The following is an 18580-nucleotide window of genomic DNA, read 5'->3' as shown; positions in this document are numbered from 1 at the left end:
TTACCTCCCTTATCTAGGTCGAGATGTCCATTAGATGGCATTGGTGTCTTGATTGGCTTACATTCATCCATTTTAAACTACTTGAGAAGATCCTTGATATACTTTTCTTGAGAGATGAAAATTCCTTCTCTCATTTGCTTGACTTGAAAACCAAAAAAGAATGTAAGCACTCCAATCATAGACATCTCAAACTCCTTCGACATCAATTCACTAAATTCTTTGCAATAGTCTTTATTTGATGAGCCAAATATGATATCATCAACATATACTTGATAGATAAAGATCTCTCCATCAAGCTTCTTGGTGAATAGTGTGGTGTCCACCTTCCCAATGGTGAAGCCCTTCTCAATGAGGAAATCCCAAAGACGCTCATACCAAGCTCTTGGGGCTTGCTTTAGCCCATATAGCTCCTTGGACAACCTATAAACATGATTAGAATATCTAGGGTCTTCGAACCAGGGAGGTTGATAAACATAGACTAGTTCATTTATGAAGCAATTTAGAAATGCACTTTTAACATCCATTTGATATAATTTCATTTCATGATGAGATGCATATGCAAGAAGGATACGAATGGCTTCAAGTCTTGCAACTGATGCAAAGGTCTCTCCAAAATCCAACCCTTCAATTTGAGAGAACCCTTTTGCACTTGCCTTGTTCCTCACAATGATGCCTTGATCATCTTGCTTGTTGCGGAACACCCACTTTGTTCCAATGACTCTTGCATCTTGTGGTCACTCTTCAAGTGTCCAAACTTCATTGCGGGTGAAGTTGTTCAATTCTTCATGCATGACATTTATCCAATCCGGATCTTGAAGAGCTTCTTCTACATTCTAAGGCTCAATGCAAGAAACAAACGAGTGATGTTCAATAAAGGAAGCAAGTTTTTAAGAGCGAATTGTTACACCCTTTGAAGGACTCCCTACGATGAGATCTTGTGGATGTGCTTGAAGTATAAGAGAATTTCTTCTATCAACCACTTGAGTAGGAGGTTGTGGAGTATCAATGTCTTGAGCTTGTGCCACCATTTGGTCATAAGAGACATGAGTATCTTCATTTTCTACTCACCCATCTTTATCATCATCTTGTAGCACATTTGATGAAGAGGGTGGATCAATCACTTGTACATCATCTTCATCATCTTTGGGCTTGATGTCTCCAACCGGAATATTCTCCATGGCCTCCCTCAATGGTTCATCACCTACATCATCAAGATTCTCATGTGCTCCTTGGGAACCATTAGATTCATCAAATTTCACATCATATGTTTCTTCAACCAAGCCAGTAGCATGATTAAATACTTGATATGCTTTGGACTTTAATGAGTAACCAACAAGAAAACCATTATCACAATGTCTTTGAAACTTCCCTAGGTGTTGTCGCTTCATGTAGATGTAGCATTTGCAGCCAAACACCGGGAAGAATGAGACGCCCAGTTTCTTCCCATTGAGCAACTCATAAGGTGTCTTGCCAAGAAACTTTTGTAGAAATAGACGGTTGGATGCATAGCATGCGGTGTTGATAGCTTCTACCCATAAATCTTGCGGTGTGTTGTACTCATAAAGCATTGTTCTTGCAAGGGTGATTAGTGTCCGGTTCTTTCTCTCTACTACATTATTTTGTTAAGGAGTGTAGGTTGCGGAGACCTCATGCTTGATCCCAACTTCATCACAATATGCTTCAATGTTTGTGTTGTCAAGTTCTTTCCCATTGTCACTTCTTATCTTCTTGAGCTTAACTTCATATTCATTTTGTGCTCTCTTGGCAAACTTCTTAAAACATGCAGCCACTTCGATCTTGTCATGAAGGAAGAACACCCAAGTGTATCTAGAGTAGTCATCAACTATCACAAGACAATAGAGATTGCCTCCCAAACTCTTGTAAGTTGTTGGTCCAAATAGATCCATGTGGAGAAGCTCTAGCACTCTTGTTGTTGACATGTAAGCTTTGGTTGGATGAGTATTTGCAACTTGCTTGCTGGCTTGACATGCACTACAAAGCTTGTCTTTCTCAAATTTCACATCCTTCAAACCTCATACCAACTCATTTTTCATTAACTTCTTGAGTGAGCTTATCACAACATGTGCAAGTCTTCTATGCCAAAGCCACCCAAGTGGTGTTTTGGTAAATAAGCATGTCTTCCAGTTTGCATCTTCGAAGGTAAAATCCACTAGATATAGGTTGTTGTATCTAAAGCCCTTGAATATAACTTGATCATCATATTTTCTTTGATACAACTACTTCCTTGTCGGTGAACAAACATTGAAAGCCAAAATCACACAAATGAAAAAAACGTGTGTTGAGAAGGACAGCAACATGAATATTTTAGAGAGAGGATGTATTAACCCCAGTTTGAACAGTAACCAAAGTCGTAAAAAAGTATGAAAAAGGAAATAAAAACTAATAGGAACCCAACAAGGCAACGACTTTATTTGTAGATAGTGCCATTATGTCACTAGTACCATTAAGCAAATAAAGAGATGATCAACCAGAACTAGCCACAAAGCATTGCGATAGAGCTACACAAGGTTTATAGCAAGAATCGACCACAGATGGGACCAGAACATGTTTGCTTCAGAGCTGCAGGCTGCCGGCACACTTTAAATTTGTCATGCCTAAAGTTAACTCCTTATAAGAAGAATAAAAATATGCATGAGTGATAAATCATGGCGAGGATCAAGATGCCTTGAGAAGTCTGAAATAATGCTCGAGTCTGAAAAGGCAAAACTTACAGGATCATGTTGTATTTCTGGGCTGTGATATATGATCAAGATTGCCTCAATCGCTATCTGCACACAGCAGAAAAAGTAAACATATTATCAGCAATAATTCAAATACTTTGAGATCAAACAAGAAATAATACGAGAGACCAACCTGACCAGAAGCCAGGAAAATTGCCTTACAAGTATATAACAAAAAAGAAAATAAACGTTATAACAGGAACCCAACAAACTAGAGTCAACTGAAACAACAACAGGAAAAAAGGAACTGAAGCCTTTGAATATAGAGAGCCATAACCTGCATATATAGCCTTCTAGCTTTCTCATGACACTCTTAAAATTCTGCTGGAAGCTCCTAGTTTAGATTTGTAAATGGGAAAGTCTATTCCAGAAGGCAAAATTTTGATACTTGCATATACCAGAACCCAAATACAAGAATCTAAGATTAGTAAAATCAGCAATCACTACTACAGAATGGACTTGTTGTCTCGGGCGGTAATGGCATTTAGTCCCGGTTACCGCGCCGGGACAACGATCCCGGGACTAAAGGTGGAACCTTCAGTCCCGGGTCATCGAGCCGGAACTAAAGAGGGACCTTTAGTCCCGGTTGGTGTTACCAACCGGGACTAAAGGCCCTCCAGCCGAGCAAACCTGGCCGCACCCTTTAGTCCCGGTTGGTAACCCCAACCGGGACTAAAGATTTCTTTTCTTTTTTCTTTTTTTTTGTTTAATTTGTTTTCAGTTCAGTTACACATATTTGTTTAATATATAATATATTTTTATGTACGTTTTACATCTAATTCTCATCTCGAGCAATATTATATTCGAATAAAGTATGAAACTATATATATTATAGATACATATGTATATATATATATACAACACTTTCATAATCTTGTTCTCGAAAATAACGATATCAATAAACATTTAATTTACATCATTAATTCCTTAGGTCAAAGTAGAACTCGCCGTTGGGATTTAGCACTTTTTCTAGAAGATATCCTGCTATTGACTCTTGAACTCCTTTCAGATGGTCTTTTTGCATGACCCTTCATTTCAACCATTCAGTCTTGCATTGGAAATAAAAGGAAAAGTATTAATACATATATATATATATATATATATTCATTTAAAAATAAATAAATAATTGATATATACGTACTCTGAGGACATCTTCAGGAGTTCTTCTTATGTATGCAGTGATAAATTCACAAACGTAGTATCCACACAAGTTATTACCTGGTTCCTGCCACAAACACCACTGTATGAGAAGAAGATTATTCTCATCATCTCACACGTAAATTGAAGTACGATATAGTAATTAAACACGTGGGAAAGTATATATAGTATAACTTACTGGTATTTCAACTACAATAAGTGGTGCCTTGCAATCCTTGCGGTGTTGCTGAATAAACTCTTTCCAAACCCTGTGCAACCAATAATGTACGATCGCTAATAAATTATGGCAAAGTCTATTCAATAATAGTTGTGCGCGAGAGATCGAAATTACCCCTGGATAATGTCTATCATATCTTGGTATAGTGCTCGCTCTTTTCTCAATGAGTCCAAGATTACTAACTGACTTGAGTTTAACTCAATGACAATGAGTATCCAGTGAAACCTGCATTGGTTTATACACACACGTACATGCATATAAGTTATATTGATATTACATAAAATGTGTAGACTACATTATTATTAACACTTACTCAAAGTTGTACGGGAAAAGTATTGTTGTCTTGTCGTGCTGCTTCACGAAGAACTTCATGATATTCGTCTGTGCTTCAGATACCCAGTGCTCCTTGACAATAATATCGGTTTTGAATACGATATAAGGATCAATGAAGCCAACACTGGTGTCTTGTATTCTTTGGAGCTCTGACATCTAGAATCTGTATATAAATATAAGTTACATGTGAGGATAATTATATACACGTACGCATGGAAGTGAGTTTATTAAATAAAAGTAAGAATCACTTACAAACAAAAGGAGCTAATGATTGATTTGTCCAGAGCGTCCAAGTAGAATAGTTGATGCAATTCTTCGAAACTAATATGTAAGATGTCATCTCCACGGAAGTAATGATGGTCTCTAAATCTGACAAAGATCCACTGCTCACCCCTGCCACACGCCTGCATGTACCACTTGTTGAGCAAGTACATTTGCGTACTCAATTCATTCAGAGCCGCAGGGTTGTACAGACTTTTGCCAAATTTATAAGTCTTCTAGGTATCAACTTCCAGGTTCTGGATTGGAGCTTTGCCCGTCACTTGATCCAAGGTTAAATCAGTTTGTTCAAAAAATCATTAAGGTCTTGAACCGACACTTCTCCAGAATTGTCTGGTCGATAGACTTCTATGTTGGAACCATATTGATTAGCAACAACAAGATTTTGCATTGGTTGCTTCTGTTGTCTGAGCTGTGGGACATCCTTCCCTGATGCTCTTTTCCTTTTCTTATGTGCATCATGTGACTTCACGAGGGAGCGGTCATAGTCTGATAGTGGCGGTGGCTTACGAACTTCAAGCATCTTTTTCTTGTGAGCTTCGACCTTCTGCCTCAGCTGATCTCATGGTATGTAAAAGTACGACTTCTCCTTAAGCTTCGCTTGTCTCTGCTTTTGGATATCTATAAAAAAATCTTTCATTTTTTTGCCTTCTTCAGCTGCTATTTGTTCATCAGTCTTTTCAGGAAGTATTTCTTGAGAAATAACTCTTTTTTTGGGGTCTTCTTTGCCACCGGGACCTTAGACGTCTTTGTAGTGCGTCGCTGTGGAGGTGGTGGGGGTGGTGTTGGAGACCAGCGTAGAGGCGATGAGGCCGGTGTTGGAGTCCGACGTGGAGGCGTTGGAGATCGTTGTGGAGGCGGTGGGGCCGGTGTAGGAGTTGGAGATCGTTGTGGAGGCGATGGGGCCGGTGTAGGAGTTGGAGATCGCTGTGGGGATGAAGTCGTCTCGCCCCCCGCGACGCTGTGATGAGATGGGGAATGAATGATTGGGCTAGGCTAGGGGGAGACCCTGCTACAAAAACAAGTTGTGGGTCAATTATTTTTGAAGCCAATATAAAATTAATGGAAAAATAATATTTCATTCACTATCATTCGTACCTAGGGTGAGGTAGGGGAAGCGGTGGCGCCCCAGGAATGATGATGAAGCGTTTGCGCCATTGAATAAATGTCTTCTCTGCTTCTCCTAGTGTCTTCTCCCCATCACCGCCTTCAATGTCAAGAGGAACATTGTTGTAACCTTTGAGCACTCTATCGACCGAGACGCTAGCATATCCTGGTTGAATAACTGACCCATGGATTCTTGGTGTCTTCGTTCGGTCTATTAGAGATACAACCCCGACAGCCACCATGATTGATGCATTATTACCATCTGGAATGTGCAGCTCACATGTTATTAGAGGCTCGGTAATGTCATCAATAGGGAAGCGCAACTCAGCATCACCTTGAATAACTGGCAGCTCCATGGAAGCACAACTGCTTTTCATCTGACCAACGGGGCTAATGGTGACTCCCGGTGTCGATTGCATTTGACTCATTGCTAGCTGCACTTGCCTCTTGATCTCCTCCTGCATTCTTGCCTCAAGAGATTTTTCTCGTTCATGTGATTCAAACAATGCTTGTCGTGACTCATTAACAAATTGCTCCAATACATGGATTTGGTCTGCCTCCTCATCCTTCTTTCTCTGGCGGCTTCTGTAGGTATCCCTGTCTGCTGGGAATGCTTGCAGCCACGGAACCGCCCCATAGCCTCTTATTCGACCACCATGTTCAGGATTCTCTAGGGCATATGTCAATTCATCCTTTTCTCTGTTAGGCTTGAAAACACCACTATCAGCTTCTTCCCTAGCACGAGCTAGTCTCTGTGTTGCTCTCTCAATTTTTTGGCCGAAATTAGCTTGCCAGTGTCTGGGTCTAGGCTTCCCCCATGAGCGTAGAACCAATTCTTCACGCGTTGAGGCCAGTTCTTCTCTATTGTTTCAGGTATGATTCCCTTGGCAGTAATCTCTGCTTCTAGGTTCTGCCACTTGGGAATAGCACTCCTATAACCACCTGATCCCATGCGATGATGGTATTGCTTCTGTCGGGCATTCTGCTGATTCCTCATCACACGTTCCTCACTCTCTTGAGATGTCTTGTATTGTACGAAGTCATCCCAATGGGACTCCAACTTGACAAACGCCTTAGCATTAAAATTCGGCGTTTCATTCTTCAAGATAAACTTTTTATACAATGTCTTCTTCCAACTCTGGAACAATGTTGCCATCTTCTTCATTGTCCAATCCCTCACTAGCTCCTTCAAAGCATCATCTGCTTGTAATGTGAAATGCTGAGTGATATCTCTCCAAGCTAGGTTCTTGTCACGATCAGATACAAAACTAACATTAGGAGCGGATATCTTCTGCTTCCATTCACGAGCACTAACTGGGATCCTATCCCTTACAATGAACCCACATTGATTGACATATGTCTGAGCATGTGGTCCTAATAGTTTGCCGGTGTCGGTGTCGAATTCTGATATTATGAAATGGCCCTCTAATGGCTTTTTTGGCCCTCGGACTTTCATACTCTTGCCGGTGGTTGATGTAGATCCAGAGACCGGCTACATGAGTAGAAACACAACGATTAACAACAAATATACATACGCATGCATCTATAAGAGATGATAGATAATCGAATATACCTCGCCAGTATTTTCTTGCGCGACAATTTGTTGATCTTCAACCACCGGCATATTCAGGATATCATCATAATTAGCAAAGTACTGACTCGTGTCATCTACATCCACATTGGTGCCAGCGTTGATAATATTCGCCATTATGTCATCATTCAAGTTATCATCCGGAGCAGCCATTTGTATCTTCAAGATAACACATAGATAGAATTACTATGGCACATAACATAAGTACATGTGGTAACACATATAGAATTACTAAATCCAATTAAATATAATAACACATAATATTTCATAAGGATAAACAATAATAAGGTATAGGCTTTGGAATCGAATAAAAAACACTTTCGATCCAAAAAACATGGAAATAAGTACATGTATATATACATATAGAATGATATAATTTTCTCTCTCTCTCAACACATAGAATAAGTGCATATGTATATATCTCTAGATATGCATGTGATAACACATAGAATGTCTCTCTAGATACAATTTTCTCTCTCTCTCAACACATGGAAATAATTAAGTACATGTATATATACACATAGAAATAATGAAGTACATATATATGTATACATATAGAATCTCTAGATAGAATTAATTACTAAATCTAATTAAACCTAACATATATACATAGATAGAATTTTACTAAATCAAAATTAAATCTAACACATATAGAGAGAGATAGAATAATAATTACTAAATATATCAAAAACTATAATAAAAACTATCTAAATAAAGTACTAATTAAATTTTAATACATTTAAATCTAATTAACATATATCAAAAACTATCTAAAACTAAGAATAAACTACTAATTAAATTTTAATACATTTAAATCTAACATATATATCAAACACTATCTAAAAAAACTATCTAAAAAGTATCTAAAAAACTATCTAAAATAGGCTATGGATGGCCTGCATGGCGGCTGGGCGTGTTGGCCGGCCACGGGGCCGAGCAGAGCCGCGCGAGGACGACATACGGCGGAGACTCGACGGCCGCCGGGCGGGGCTCGACGACGACGGTGGCGCGGGCGCGGCAGAGACGACGATCGAGGCCGGGCGGGGTAGACGACGACGGCGGCGAGGGTGCGGCAGAGACGACGAGATCGACGTTGTAGATCGAAAAGTAGAAGATGAACCGTTCGATATATATAGGCCGGGACCCTTTAGTCCCGGCTTGTAACACCAACTGGAACTAAACTTTAGTCCTGGCTGGTAAACCGAACCGGGACTAAAGGTCCAACCCTTTAGTCCCGGCTCGGCTTACCAGCCGGGACTAAAGGATCTTTAGCCCCGGTTAATGTTACCAGCCGGGACTAAAGGTATTTTTGGGCAGGCAATTCCACCCACCCTTTAGTCCCGGTTCCTGGCCTGGGCCGGGACTGAAGGCCTGAAATTTTTGCAGCCCGCCAAAGTGTTGTTTTTTTCATTAAGGACTGCAGATCTTGATGAGCTGCTCAAATGAGATACTAAATGACCTTAGATGAAAAATCTCTGAATACCAAGTTTGATCATCTCAGCAAGATCTACAATTGTTACATAGCTCATTTTTCCATTTGAGAAAGTTTTATCAAACACTAGTCACAAATTCTTGATTCTCATATAGACTTTCTAAAACTATGTCACACACTTGTGAAATTTGAACTATATTTTGTTCAAACTTTCTCAAATGAAAAAATGGCCTATATAAGGATTGTATATCTTGATGAGCTGAACAAACTTGGTATTCAAAACTTTTCAATTGGAGACAATCTAGGGTTCCGAAAACTAGTTTGTAGGCGTTGAAATTTAAAAATCATAAATTTGAACCATCCAAACTATCTCAAATGGAAAGTTGACCAAAACAACAATTGTAGATCTTGATGATTTTAACAAACTTGGTACTCAAAACTTTTCAATTTGAAGTCATTTAGAGTTCAGAATACTAGAGTCAAAGTGTTGTTTTTTCATTTGACCAAATTTGACTTGGTCAAACTTGCTCAAATAAGACACTAAATGACCTCAGATGAAAAATCTCTGAATACCAAGTTTGATCATCTCAGCAAGATCTACAATTGTTACATAGCTCATTTTCCCATTTGAGAAAGTTTTATCAAACACTAGTCATAAATTCTTGATTCTCATATAGACTTTCTAAAACTATGTCACACACTTGTGAAATTTGAACTACATTTTGTTCAAACTTTCTCAAATAAAAAAATGGCCTATATAAGGATTGTATATCTTGATGAGCTGAACAAACTTGGTATTCAAAACTTTTCAATTGGAGACAATTTAGGGTTCTGAAAACTAGTTTGTAGGCGTCGAAATTTAAAAATCACAAATTTGAACCGTCCAAACTATCTCAAATGGAAAGTTGACCAAAACAACAATTGTAGATCCTGATGATTTTAACAAACTTGGTACTCAAAACTTTTCAATTTGAAGTCATTTAGAGTTCAGAATACTAGAGTCAAAGTGTTGTTTTTTCATTTGACCAAATTTGACTTGGTCAAACTTGCTCAAATGAGACATTAAATGACCTCAGATGAAAAATCTCTGAATATCAAGTTTGATCATCTCAGCAAGATCTACAATTGTTACATAGCTCATTTTCCCATTTGAGAAAGTTTTATCAAACACTAGTCACAAATTCTTGATTCTCATATAGACTTTCTAAAACTATGTCACACATTTATGAAATTTGAACTACATTTTGTTCAAACTTTCTCAAATAAAAAATGGCCTATATAAGGATTGTATATCTTGATGAGCTGAACAAACTTGGTATTCAAAACTTTTTAATTGGAGATAATCTAGGATTTGCATCGTTGTATCATACGGGCACAACAGTGAATTTTTTCTTGACATATGACCCTTGGTTATGATCTTGTCGTAACCATGGAGTTTCTTCATCATTTAACATGATGCTTGGATCTTTCTTCACTATGAAGGGTGGAATTCGGACATTTCTTTTATAATCTTCTAACATGTCTGACTTGTCTTCAATTCCCACTATATTTATTTTCCCAGAAAGAACTATGTGGCGCTTTGGCTCATTGATCATTGAGTTGATGTCTTCATTTTTTTCTCTCTTTGATTTTGTAGACATGTCTTTCACATAGAACATCTGACTCACATCGGCAGCAAGGACGAATGGTTCGTCTTTGTACCCAATATTGTTGAGGTCCACTGTTGTCATTCCATACTCTTTGTCGACTGTTACCCCTCCTCTGGTCAGCTTCACCCATTGGCACCGGAACAAAGGGACTTTAAAATTAGGTGCGTATTCTAGTTCCCATATATCTTCTATGCGGCCATAATATGTTTGTATATTCCCATTTGGATCTGTGCCATCTATGCGAACACCACTATTTTGATTGGTGCTCCTTTTATCTTGGGCAACTGTGTAAAATGTATTCCCATTTATCTCATACCCTTGGTACGTGAGGATATGCCATGATGGTTGCCTAGCCAACAAATACAGTTGCTCATCAATATTGTCATCGCCTTGACATTCTTTTCGCAACCAACCACTGAAACTTTCCATGTGCTGACACCTAATCCAAGCTTCAGTCTTCCCTGGAAACTTGGATCGTAAGAACTCCTTATATATCTTGATGTACGGATGCACCAATGATGAGTTCTGAAGAACTGTGTAGTGTGCTTTATTGAAATAATCGTCTTCCATGCCAATATATGTTTTCTTCCCTAAAGTTCCTTTACCACTGAGTCTCCCCTCATGTCGCGATTCGGGAACGCCAATCGGGGCAAGGTCAGGAATAAAGTCAACACAGAACTCAATGACCTCCTCTGTTCTATAGCCCTAGGCGATGCTTCCTTCAGGCTTAGAATGAACTTTCACATATTTCTTCAAGACTCCCATAAACCTCTCGAAGGGGAACATGTTATGTAAGAACACAGGTCCAAGAATACTAATCTCCTTCACCAAATGAACTAGGAGGTGTGTCATGATATTAAAGAAGGATGGAGGGAACACCAACTCAAAGCTGACAAGACATTGAACCACATCATTCTGTAGAGTAGTTAGTTCCACTAGATTGATTGCCTTCTGAGAAATTGCATTGAGGAATGCACATAGCTTCACGGTGGCTAGACGTACATGTGGAGGTAGAATTCCTCTTAAAGCAACTGGAAGCAATTGCGTCATAAGCACGTGGCAGTCGTGGGACTTTAAGTGTAGGAATTTCTTCTCTGGCACATTTATTATACCCTTTATATTGGAGGAGAATCCCGATGGGACCTTGATGCTGCTTAGACATTCGAACATGCTGTCCCTCTCTTCTTTGCTAAGCGTGTAGCTAGCAGGACTTAAGTAATGACGTCCATAATCTATCTTCTCTGGATGAAGGTTGTCTCGTTCTTTCATGCCCTGCAAGTCCTGGCATGCTTCAAGTGAATCCTTTGGCTTCCCGTATACACCCATGAATCCTAACAGGTTCACACAAAGATTCTTTCTCAGGTGCATCACGTCGATTGCGTTGCGGACCTCTAGGACTTGCCAATAGGGTAGCTCCCAAAAGATGGACTTCTTCTTCCACATGGGTGCGTGTCCCTTAGCATCTTTGGGAACAGATTCACTGCCCTGTCCCTTTCCAAATACTACTTTCACATCCTTGACCATTGCGAGTACATCTTCTCCGGTTCGGTTATGAGGCTTCTTCCGGTGGTCTGGCTTACCTTTAAAATGCTTACCTTTCTTTCTTACTTGGTGATTCAAAGGAAGGAATCGACGATGGCCAAGGTACATGACCTTTCAACATCTTTTCAAATATATACTGTCAAGGTCATCAAAACAATGTGTGCATGCATTATATCCTTTGTTTGTCTGACCTGAAAGATTACTTAAAGCAGGCCAATCATTGATTGTTACGAACAACATTGCTCGTAGGTCAAAGTGTTCTTGTTTGTACTCATCCCAGACACGTACACCTGGTTTGTTCCATAAAACTAGAAGTTCTTCAACTAATGGCTTCAGATAGACATCAATGTCGTTGCTAGGTTGCCTCGGACCTTGGATGAGGATCTGCATCATAATGAACTTCCGCTTCATGCATAACCATGGAGGAAGGTTGTAGATACATAGAGTAACTGGCCAAGTGCTATGACTAGTGCTCTGCTCCCCAAAAGGATTCATACCATCTGTACTTAAGGCGAACCTTAAGTTTCTAGTCTCATTTGCAAACTCTGGAAATTCCCTGTCTATCGCTCTCCACTGGGACCCATCAGCTGGGTGTCTCAGCATATTGTCTACCTTACGGTCTTCTTTATGCCACCGCAACAACTTTGCATGGTCTTTATTTCTGAACAAACATTTTAAGCATGGTATTATAGGAGCATACCACATAACCTTGGCAGGAATTTTCTTTCTAGGATGTTGTTCACCCTCGACGTCACCAGGATCATCGCGTCTGATCTTAGACCGCGCTGCTTTACATACCGGGCATTCATCCAAATTCTCGTATTCATTGCCATGGTAGAGGATGCAGTCATTAGGACATGCATGTATCTTCTGGATTTTTAATCCCAAAGGGCGGACAACCTTTTTTGCTTCGTACGTAGTGGTGGGCAATTCATTTGGCTTCGGAAGCATCTTCTTTATGAGGTTCAATAAATTCCTAAATGCCTTGTTGGATACACCATTCTTTGCCTTCCACTATAGTAATTCCAGTGTTGTACCCAGCTTTTTTTGCCCCTCTTCGGCCGTCGGGTATAGCAACTTCCTATGATCCTCAAGCATGCGCTCGAACTTAACTTTCTCTTTTTCACTTTCGCATTCTTGTTGTGCATCATGAATGGCATCGCCAAGAGCATCACCGAGATCATCTTCTGCCGCTACCTCTTCTTCATCTCTCCCCAATGTAGTATCATCAAAGGCACCATACTGAGCAATAATGTCATCAATGTCTAAATCTTCTCCTTCACCTTCTTCCATCATGACCCCGCTTTCTCCATGCTTAGTCCAACATATATAGTTTGACATGAAATCTGACTTAAGCAAATGTGAATGAAGACTCATTGAGCTTGAATATTCCTACATATGGCACATGGACAGCACATGAAACCATCCCGCTTATTTGCCTCGGCCACACTTAAGAAATAGTGCACGCCCTCAATAAAGTCTTGGGAGCGGCGATCGGCATTGTACATCCAATGGTGTGACATAATCTGCATTACACGACAAATTATGAAAACCTTGAACATAATTAAGTATTTTATTACACAACATAGATGACACACACATGGTTGATTAATTAACTAAGCCTGGCTACAACGTAAGCAATCCCAACTATCACTAAACAAACTAAAACTACAATGCACTTCAGTAACATAATTATTTCGTGATCGTACGCAACTAAAACAGACAAATCATTCTTCTGTTGAATATCAATAAGCTTCTCCTGCTGGCTCACTGCCTCATCATCAGCAGCCGCTACCTCAAGCGCACCCAAATTCTGCACGTATGTAGCATAATCTTTCTCCCAGTACCAACTATCGCATCCATTGCCCTCCCACTGAAATTAAAGTCAAAAAATATTTAGTCAAAAATATTCAAGAAAAGCATGTCAATTAGCCATAATAATAAAATGCGTAAGAAACTCACATCGCGATCCGAGCACTTGTAGAAAACACGACCCTTGTTGGGTCCCTGTCTCTTGACTCGGTACTGCATCACAATCTTTTGCTTACACTTGCCGCAGATAATGAGAGGGAGTTCTGGCCTCAGTCGTTTCGCAACTGAACGAGAGGCCGAGGATCCGGTACCAGTTGTCATCTACTTTCTATACTTATTTTTGCAAACTAGTGTAAATTTCACATTTTCTAAAATGATATATTTAAACAAAACTAGTACGGATTTCACATGTTTCAATAAATAACCATCCGTACTAGTTGACCTTGCTTACGTGATCATCTCGGCGAGCATTTCTCCACCGGACGGCACCGTACTTGGCCAAGGAAGAGCTCTGATTCTACGAGGAAGGCAACACGGTCTTCCACGACCGTTGCCGCTCTCCCTCGTAGAATCAAAGCTCCTCCTTGACGTCCGTTACCGCTCGGCAGAGAACATGATCGCCGAGCTGAACACGGTCCGCAAGTTCAACTAGTACGGATTTTCTACAATTTTCTAACTATTTTCTAAGTTTTTCATTTCATGGAAAAATTAATTCTAAAAAATAAAAGGCATGATTTCTAAGTATTTCATTTCATGGAAAAAATAATTCTAAGTTACCTGCTCGATATCGGCGAGCTCGCGGGCGTTTAGGTTGCCGAGGATAGTAACATTTGTAGATGATATTTGTAGGTCTGAAGTTATCAAATATCCATCAAATTATAGCTCAAAAACATGTTTCAATAAATAACCATCCGTACTAGTTGACCTTGCTTACGTGATCATCTCGGCCAGTATTTCTCCACCGGACGGCACCGTACTTGGCCAAGGAAGAGCTCCGATTCTACGAGAAAGGGAACACGGTCTTCCACGACCATTGCCGCTCTCCCTCGTAGAATCAAAGCTCCTACTTGACGTCCGTTACCGCTCGGCAGAGAACATGTTGGCCGAGCTGAACACGGTCCGCAAGTTCAACTAGTACGAATTTTCTACAATTTTCTAACTATTTTCTAAGTTTTTTATTTTATGAAAAAATTAATTCTAAGATCACGTAAGCCGCCGGGGACGAGGACGGCGCGTGCTCCAGCGAGAACGAGCGAGGCGTGATTTTGATGAACTAATTTAACTTTTGTTTATCCAAACATATATGCAAATCATCATGTGATTTTGAGCTAAAAATGACATATAAAATCATAATAAAGTCCAACATATAAAGTTACACATGCATCTACATCGCAAAACGAGACAAGCTACTGATAAAACATAAGAGGATTAAGTTTGTTACCTCCAAAATCGAAGAGCAACACCAATGGAGGGGGAGAGAGCAAGAAAAACAGCAAGCTGAAGAACAGAGGCAGTGAGTTTGAATGGAATGGCTCAGGCTCGGGGAGAAAGAAATGAGCTGGATTATAGGCCGGGATAATTAGTCCCGGTTAGGGAACCAAACCAGGACTAAAGATTAATCTTTATTCCCGGGGCATCACCCAAACCGAGACTAAAAGATTTAGTCCCGGCTGGTATTACTAACCGGGACTAAAGGTAAACTTTTAGTCCCGGTTGGTAATACCAGCCGGGACTAAAAATCCCTGCCCCGCGGACGACCGTTGAGTAGGGACCTTTAGTCCCGGTTGGTATTACCAACCGGGACTAAAGGGTCCTTTAGTCTCGGGGGCAAAAAATGCCGAGGCTAATACCAAATTAGAATATCGTTCTAAAGTCTGTTCTCTAGTAGTGAATGATCTGGTACATGCACTGGACAGAAGAGTATTGCAACATATTATCCACCACACACATTCCCTTATTTGATAGTAATAAATGGTGGCAGAAGCACAGACATGTTTCAATCATTAATAATAGCCACACACAAGTTCGAAGTATCACCCCTGACTCGACAATCACAGATAAGATAACCAGCACAACCGTATTCAGTACAACAATCATCTGAATTATTACAAATATTCATTATTTCAAAGTGTAGTGAAAATCTTCTTTAAGATGGCAATGCCAGGATATTCCCACAATCTTGACGGTAGCCACCCAGCACTTCTTCCAGATTATTTCATCAACGCCATTAGCTGAGAATTGCAAAGGTGAAATAATTAACTGTGTAAAGATGATCTTATAAGTAAGATGTAATACTAAAGAGCACTTGTGATTGGGTTAATCACTATCTATCTAGCAGAATCAGCACACGCGAGCAAATGGAAATTCTAGGGGAAACGAAAAGATATATGATTGGAGCAGTGGAATAGCATACGGCAGTGAATGATCAATGCCAGCAAGCAAGCGGCGCTTAACAAGATCGATGGACTGGGCTCCCGGCCTCCAGAACAAGGAATAATTCCTAGTCCAAGTTTCCGATCAAGATGCTGCATGCCAATTGCCACGCCAGCATCTGATAGACAGAGGCGAGAACGGAGTGTCTGCTGCTGCTGAAGGAGTACGAATCTCGATGGGAGATGGCAACATGGCGCCGCATCTCGTCGGCTTACACACGTGCACACTACACATCGAGGAATGGGACTCTCAGCTCTCCATGGTCGAGGAGATCAGGAGAGCACCTGTCCGAGTGGTCTCACAGCGCACGGTGGTGAAGGAGGAAGCCGACGGGGGCATGGTTGGGGAAGGAAAACTTACTAGTAGGCGCCGTAGACGGCTATGGCCATCAGGCAGACCAATCCTGCCGCAGCGGCCAAAACCATCCTGCTGAGGAGCCGCAGGGGAGCCTGGATCGGCTCCTCTCCGGCGACTGCGACGGCGCCGCCGCCACCTTCGCCGCCTGCGCGGATGTGCGCGGCGACAATCAGCATGGTGCCCAGAAAGAAGGTCACCGTGGCCGCAGCGGGCAAGATACGGAGAGCAGCCAGACCAAGCGCGCGGGCTTGCTCGCCTTGATCCACGTCCGCGCCACCTGGAGCCCGCACGAACAGGAAGAACTGGAGAACACCAGCGCACACGCATGACATGAAGGACACGATCTCCGGCAGGCGCCGGTTGCCGGCATCTTGGTGAAGGACGTGGCGGTAAATGAAGGTCACAGAGACGGAAAACCCCGCCGCCGAAGCCAGGAGCAGCAGGTCCCGGACCCCGCTGTGGAGTGGCGGGGCTTGAGCGGCTACCGTGGTGCTCGCACCCGGCAGCGGGTCCAGCAAGTTGGCGAGCTCGACGGCGCTCATCGCGGCGCATAGGGCCGGGACGGCGGCGGCGGAAATTGAGTTCCCCATATAGTAGGGTTTTCGGTCGAGGAGGACGAGGATTTGGAGGGGAGGAGCGAGGGGCGCCTGGCGCTTCGAGGATCGGGAACAGCGACGGTGTTTTACGGTTTAAGAACGCCGGCGGTGTGAGGTGGGAGATGCAGATTTAATGGCGTGGGCTTGTGGTGGGGAGGGGTCAGGAGTATATAGGGGGCGCCGGCGTTTGGTTTGGTCTGGCTGCTGAGGCTTGGAGTGCAAGGGGTTGGTGGCGCGGTGGGGATGCGTGGGCGCAGCTTCGTCATGGACTCGCGGTGATGCTTGCGACCTGGGCCCGTGAGCTACGCAGTCGGTGCACAACCTACTCAGCAACTCCAGTAGCCCCCAAACTAGAGCCCCCATTTTATATTTGGGTGTCTATTCTTATTTTTATTGGTTTAAATTTATGTTTCCACTCTAGCAGTAGCACCAAAACAAATGCACCCAAATCCATATTAGTAGACAATGACATAAGGGGCCCACTTGTCATTGGGTCAAATCTATCTTCTTCCCCTGAAATCCACCCCACATACCATGACGCGTGCAGAACGAGCGCTCGCCTGTGCCGGCAGGGCTGCGAGGGCCGAGCTCGCGCGGCCAAGCAGAGGGTACCGAGCCCGCACGGCGGAGCAGAGGGGAGCAGCGGGCCCGCGCGCACACAACGGCGGCGGAGGAGAAGGGGCCGACGCCGGGGAGGAAAGGTCGCGGACGCCATGGCAGGGGGCGAGCGCTCGAGCTTGTGCATGCCCGGGTGGAGGAGAAGGGGCACGGCGCGAAGGGGAGGAGCCGAGCCCTCTGGCCCTGCCTTCCGTGGATCTGGTCGCGCGGAGCTCGTCAGAGGAAGCCACCGGAGGGAGAGGAGCCGCGCCGCCGGTGCTCGATCTCGCTTCCGCGCGAGGGAGGAGAGGGAGCCGCGCCGCCGGTGCTCGCTGCCGCACTGGGACACCGTGACGCTCGTCGGAGGAAGCCACCGGAGGGAGAGTTGCAGCGCCCGCACGGATGGGGGCCGGGTTGTTGGCCCAACCAAAATGGGGTCTGGTGAGAGGATTTGGGTGCCCACACAAATTTAGGGTCCGTAGTAGGGACTCTGCTGGAGTTGGATTTTTAACCTGAGCCCCCATATTTAGCTATGGGGGCTCAAGTAGGGGCTCTGCTGGAGATGCTCTCATAGTAGGCGGTCAGTTAGTCAGAGAGGCAATACGTGTCTTCTCTTCTTCATCTTCTCCTTTTCTTTATTATTATCCACTTTTTATATTGAGGAATAAAATGACTTTCGTGAGCTTATCAATATCTAATCCACTTTAGTTAGCGACAATGTACTTTTTTCACTAGG

The 18580-nt window shown here is 42.4% G+C and overlaps 1 protein-coding gene across 1 annotated transcript; it reads right to left on the bottom strand.

Moving 5' to 3' along the window:
• Positions 1-15797: 15797 nt before the first annotated feature.
• Positions 15798-17355, bottom strand: LOC136525152 (uncharacterized). Its single transcript, XM_066518154.1, has 2 exons — positions 16655-17355; positions 15798-16092 (listed from the first exon to the last, which is right to left on the bottom strand). The coding sequence occupies exons 1-2, from the start codon at positions 17239-17241 to the stop codon at positions 16089-16091; spliced, it is 591 nt and encodes a 196-aa protein (XP_066374251.1). The 5' UTR covers positions 17242-17355; the 3' UTR covers positions 15798-16088.
• Between the last annotated feature and the right edge of the window lie 1225 nt (positions 17356-18580).

Source organism: Miscanthus floridulus, chromosome 19 (assembly GCF_019320115.1).
Source record: "Miscanthus floridulus cultivar M001 chromosome 19, ASM1932011v1, whole genome shotgun sequence".
In the NCBI taxonomy this organism is placed as follows: domain Eukaryota; kingdom Viridiplantae; phylum Streptophyta; class Magnoliopsida; order Poales; family Poaceae; genus Miscanthus; species Miscanthus floridulus.
This window is presented reverse-complemented; position numbering and strand designations above follow the sequence as displayed.

What these genes read in the sequence shown, in the direction of transcription:
- LOC136525152 (XM_066518154.1), bottom strand. Translation starts at nt 17,241, where the DNA reads ATGGGGAACTCAATTTCCGCCGCCGCCGTCCCGGCCCTATGCGCCGCG.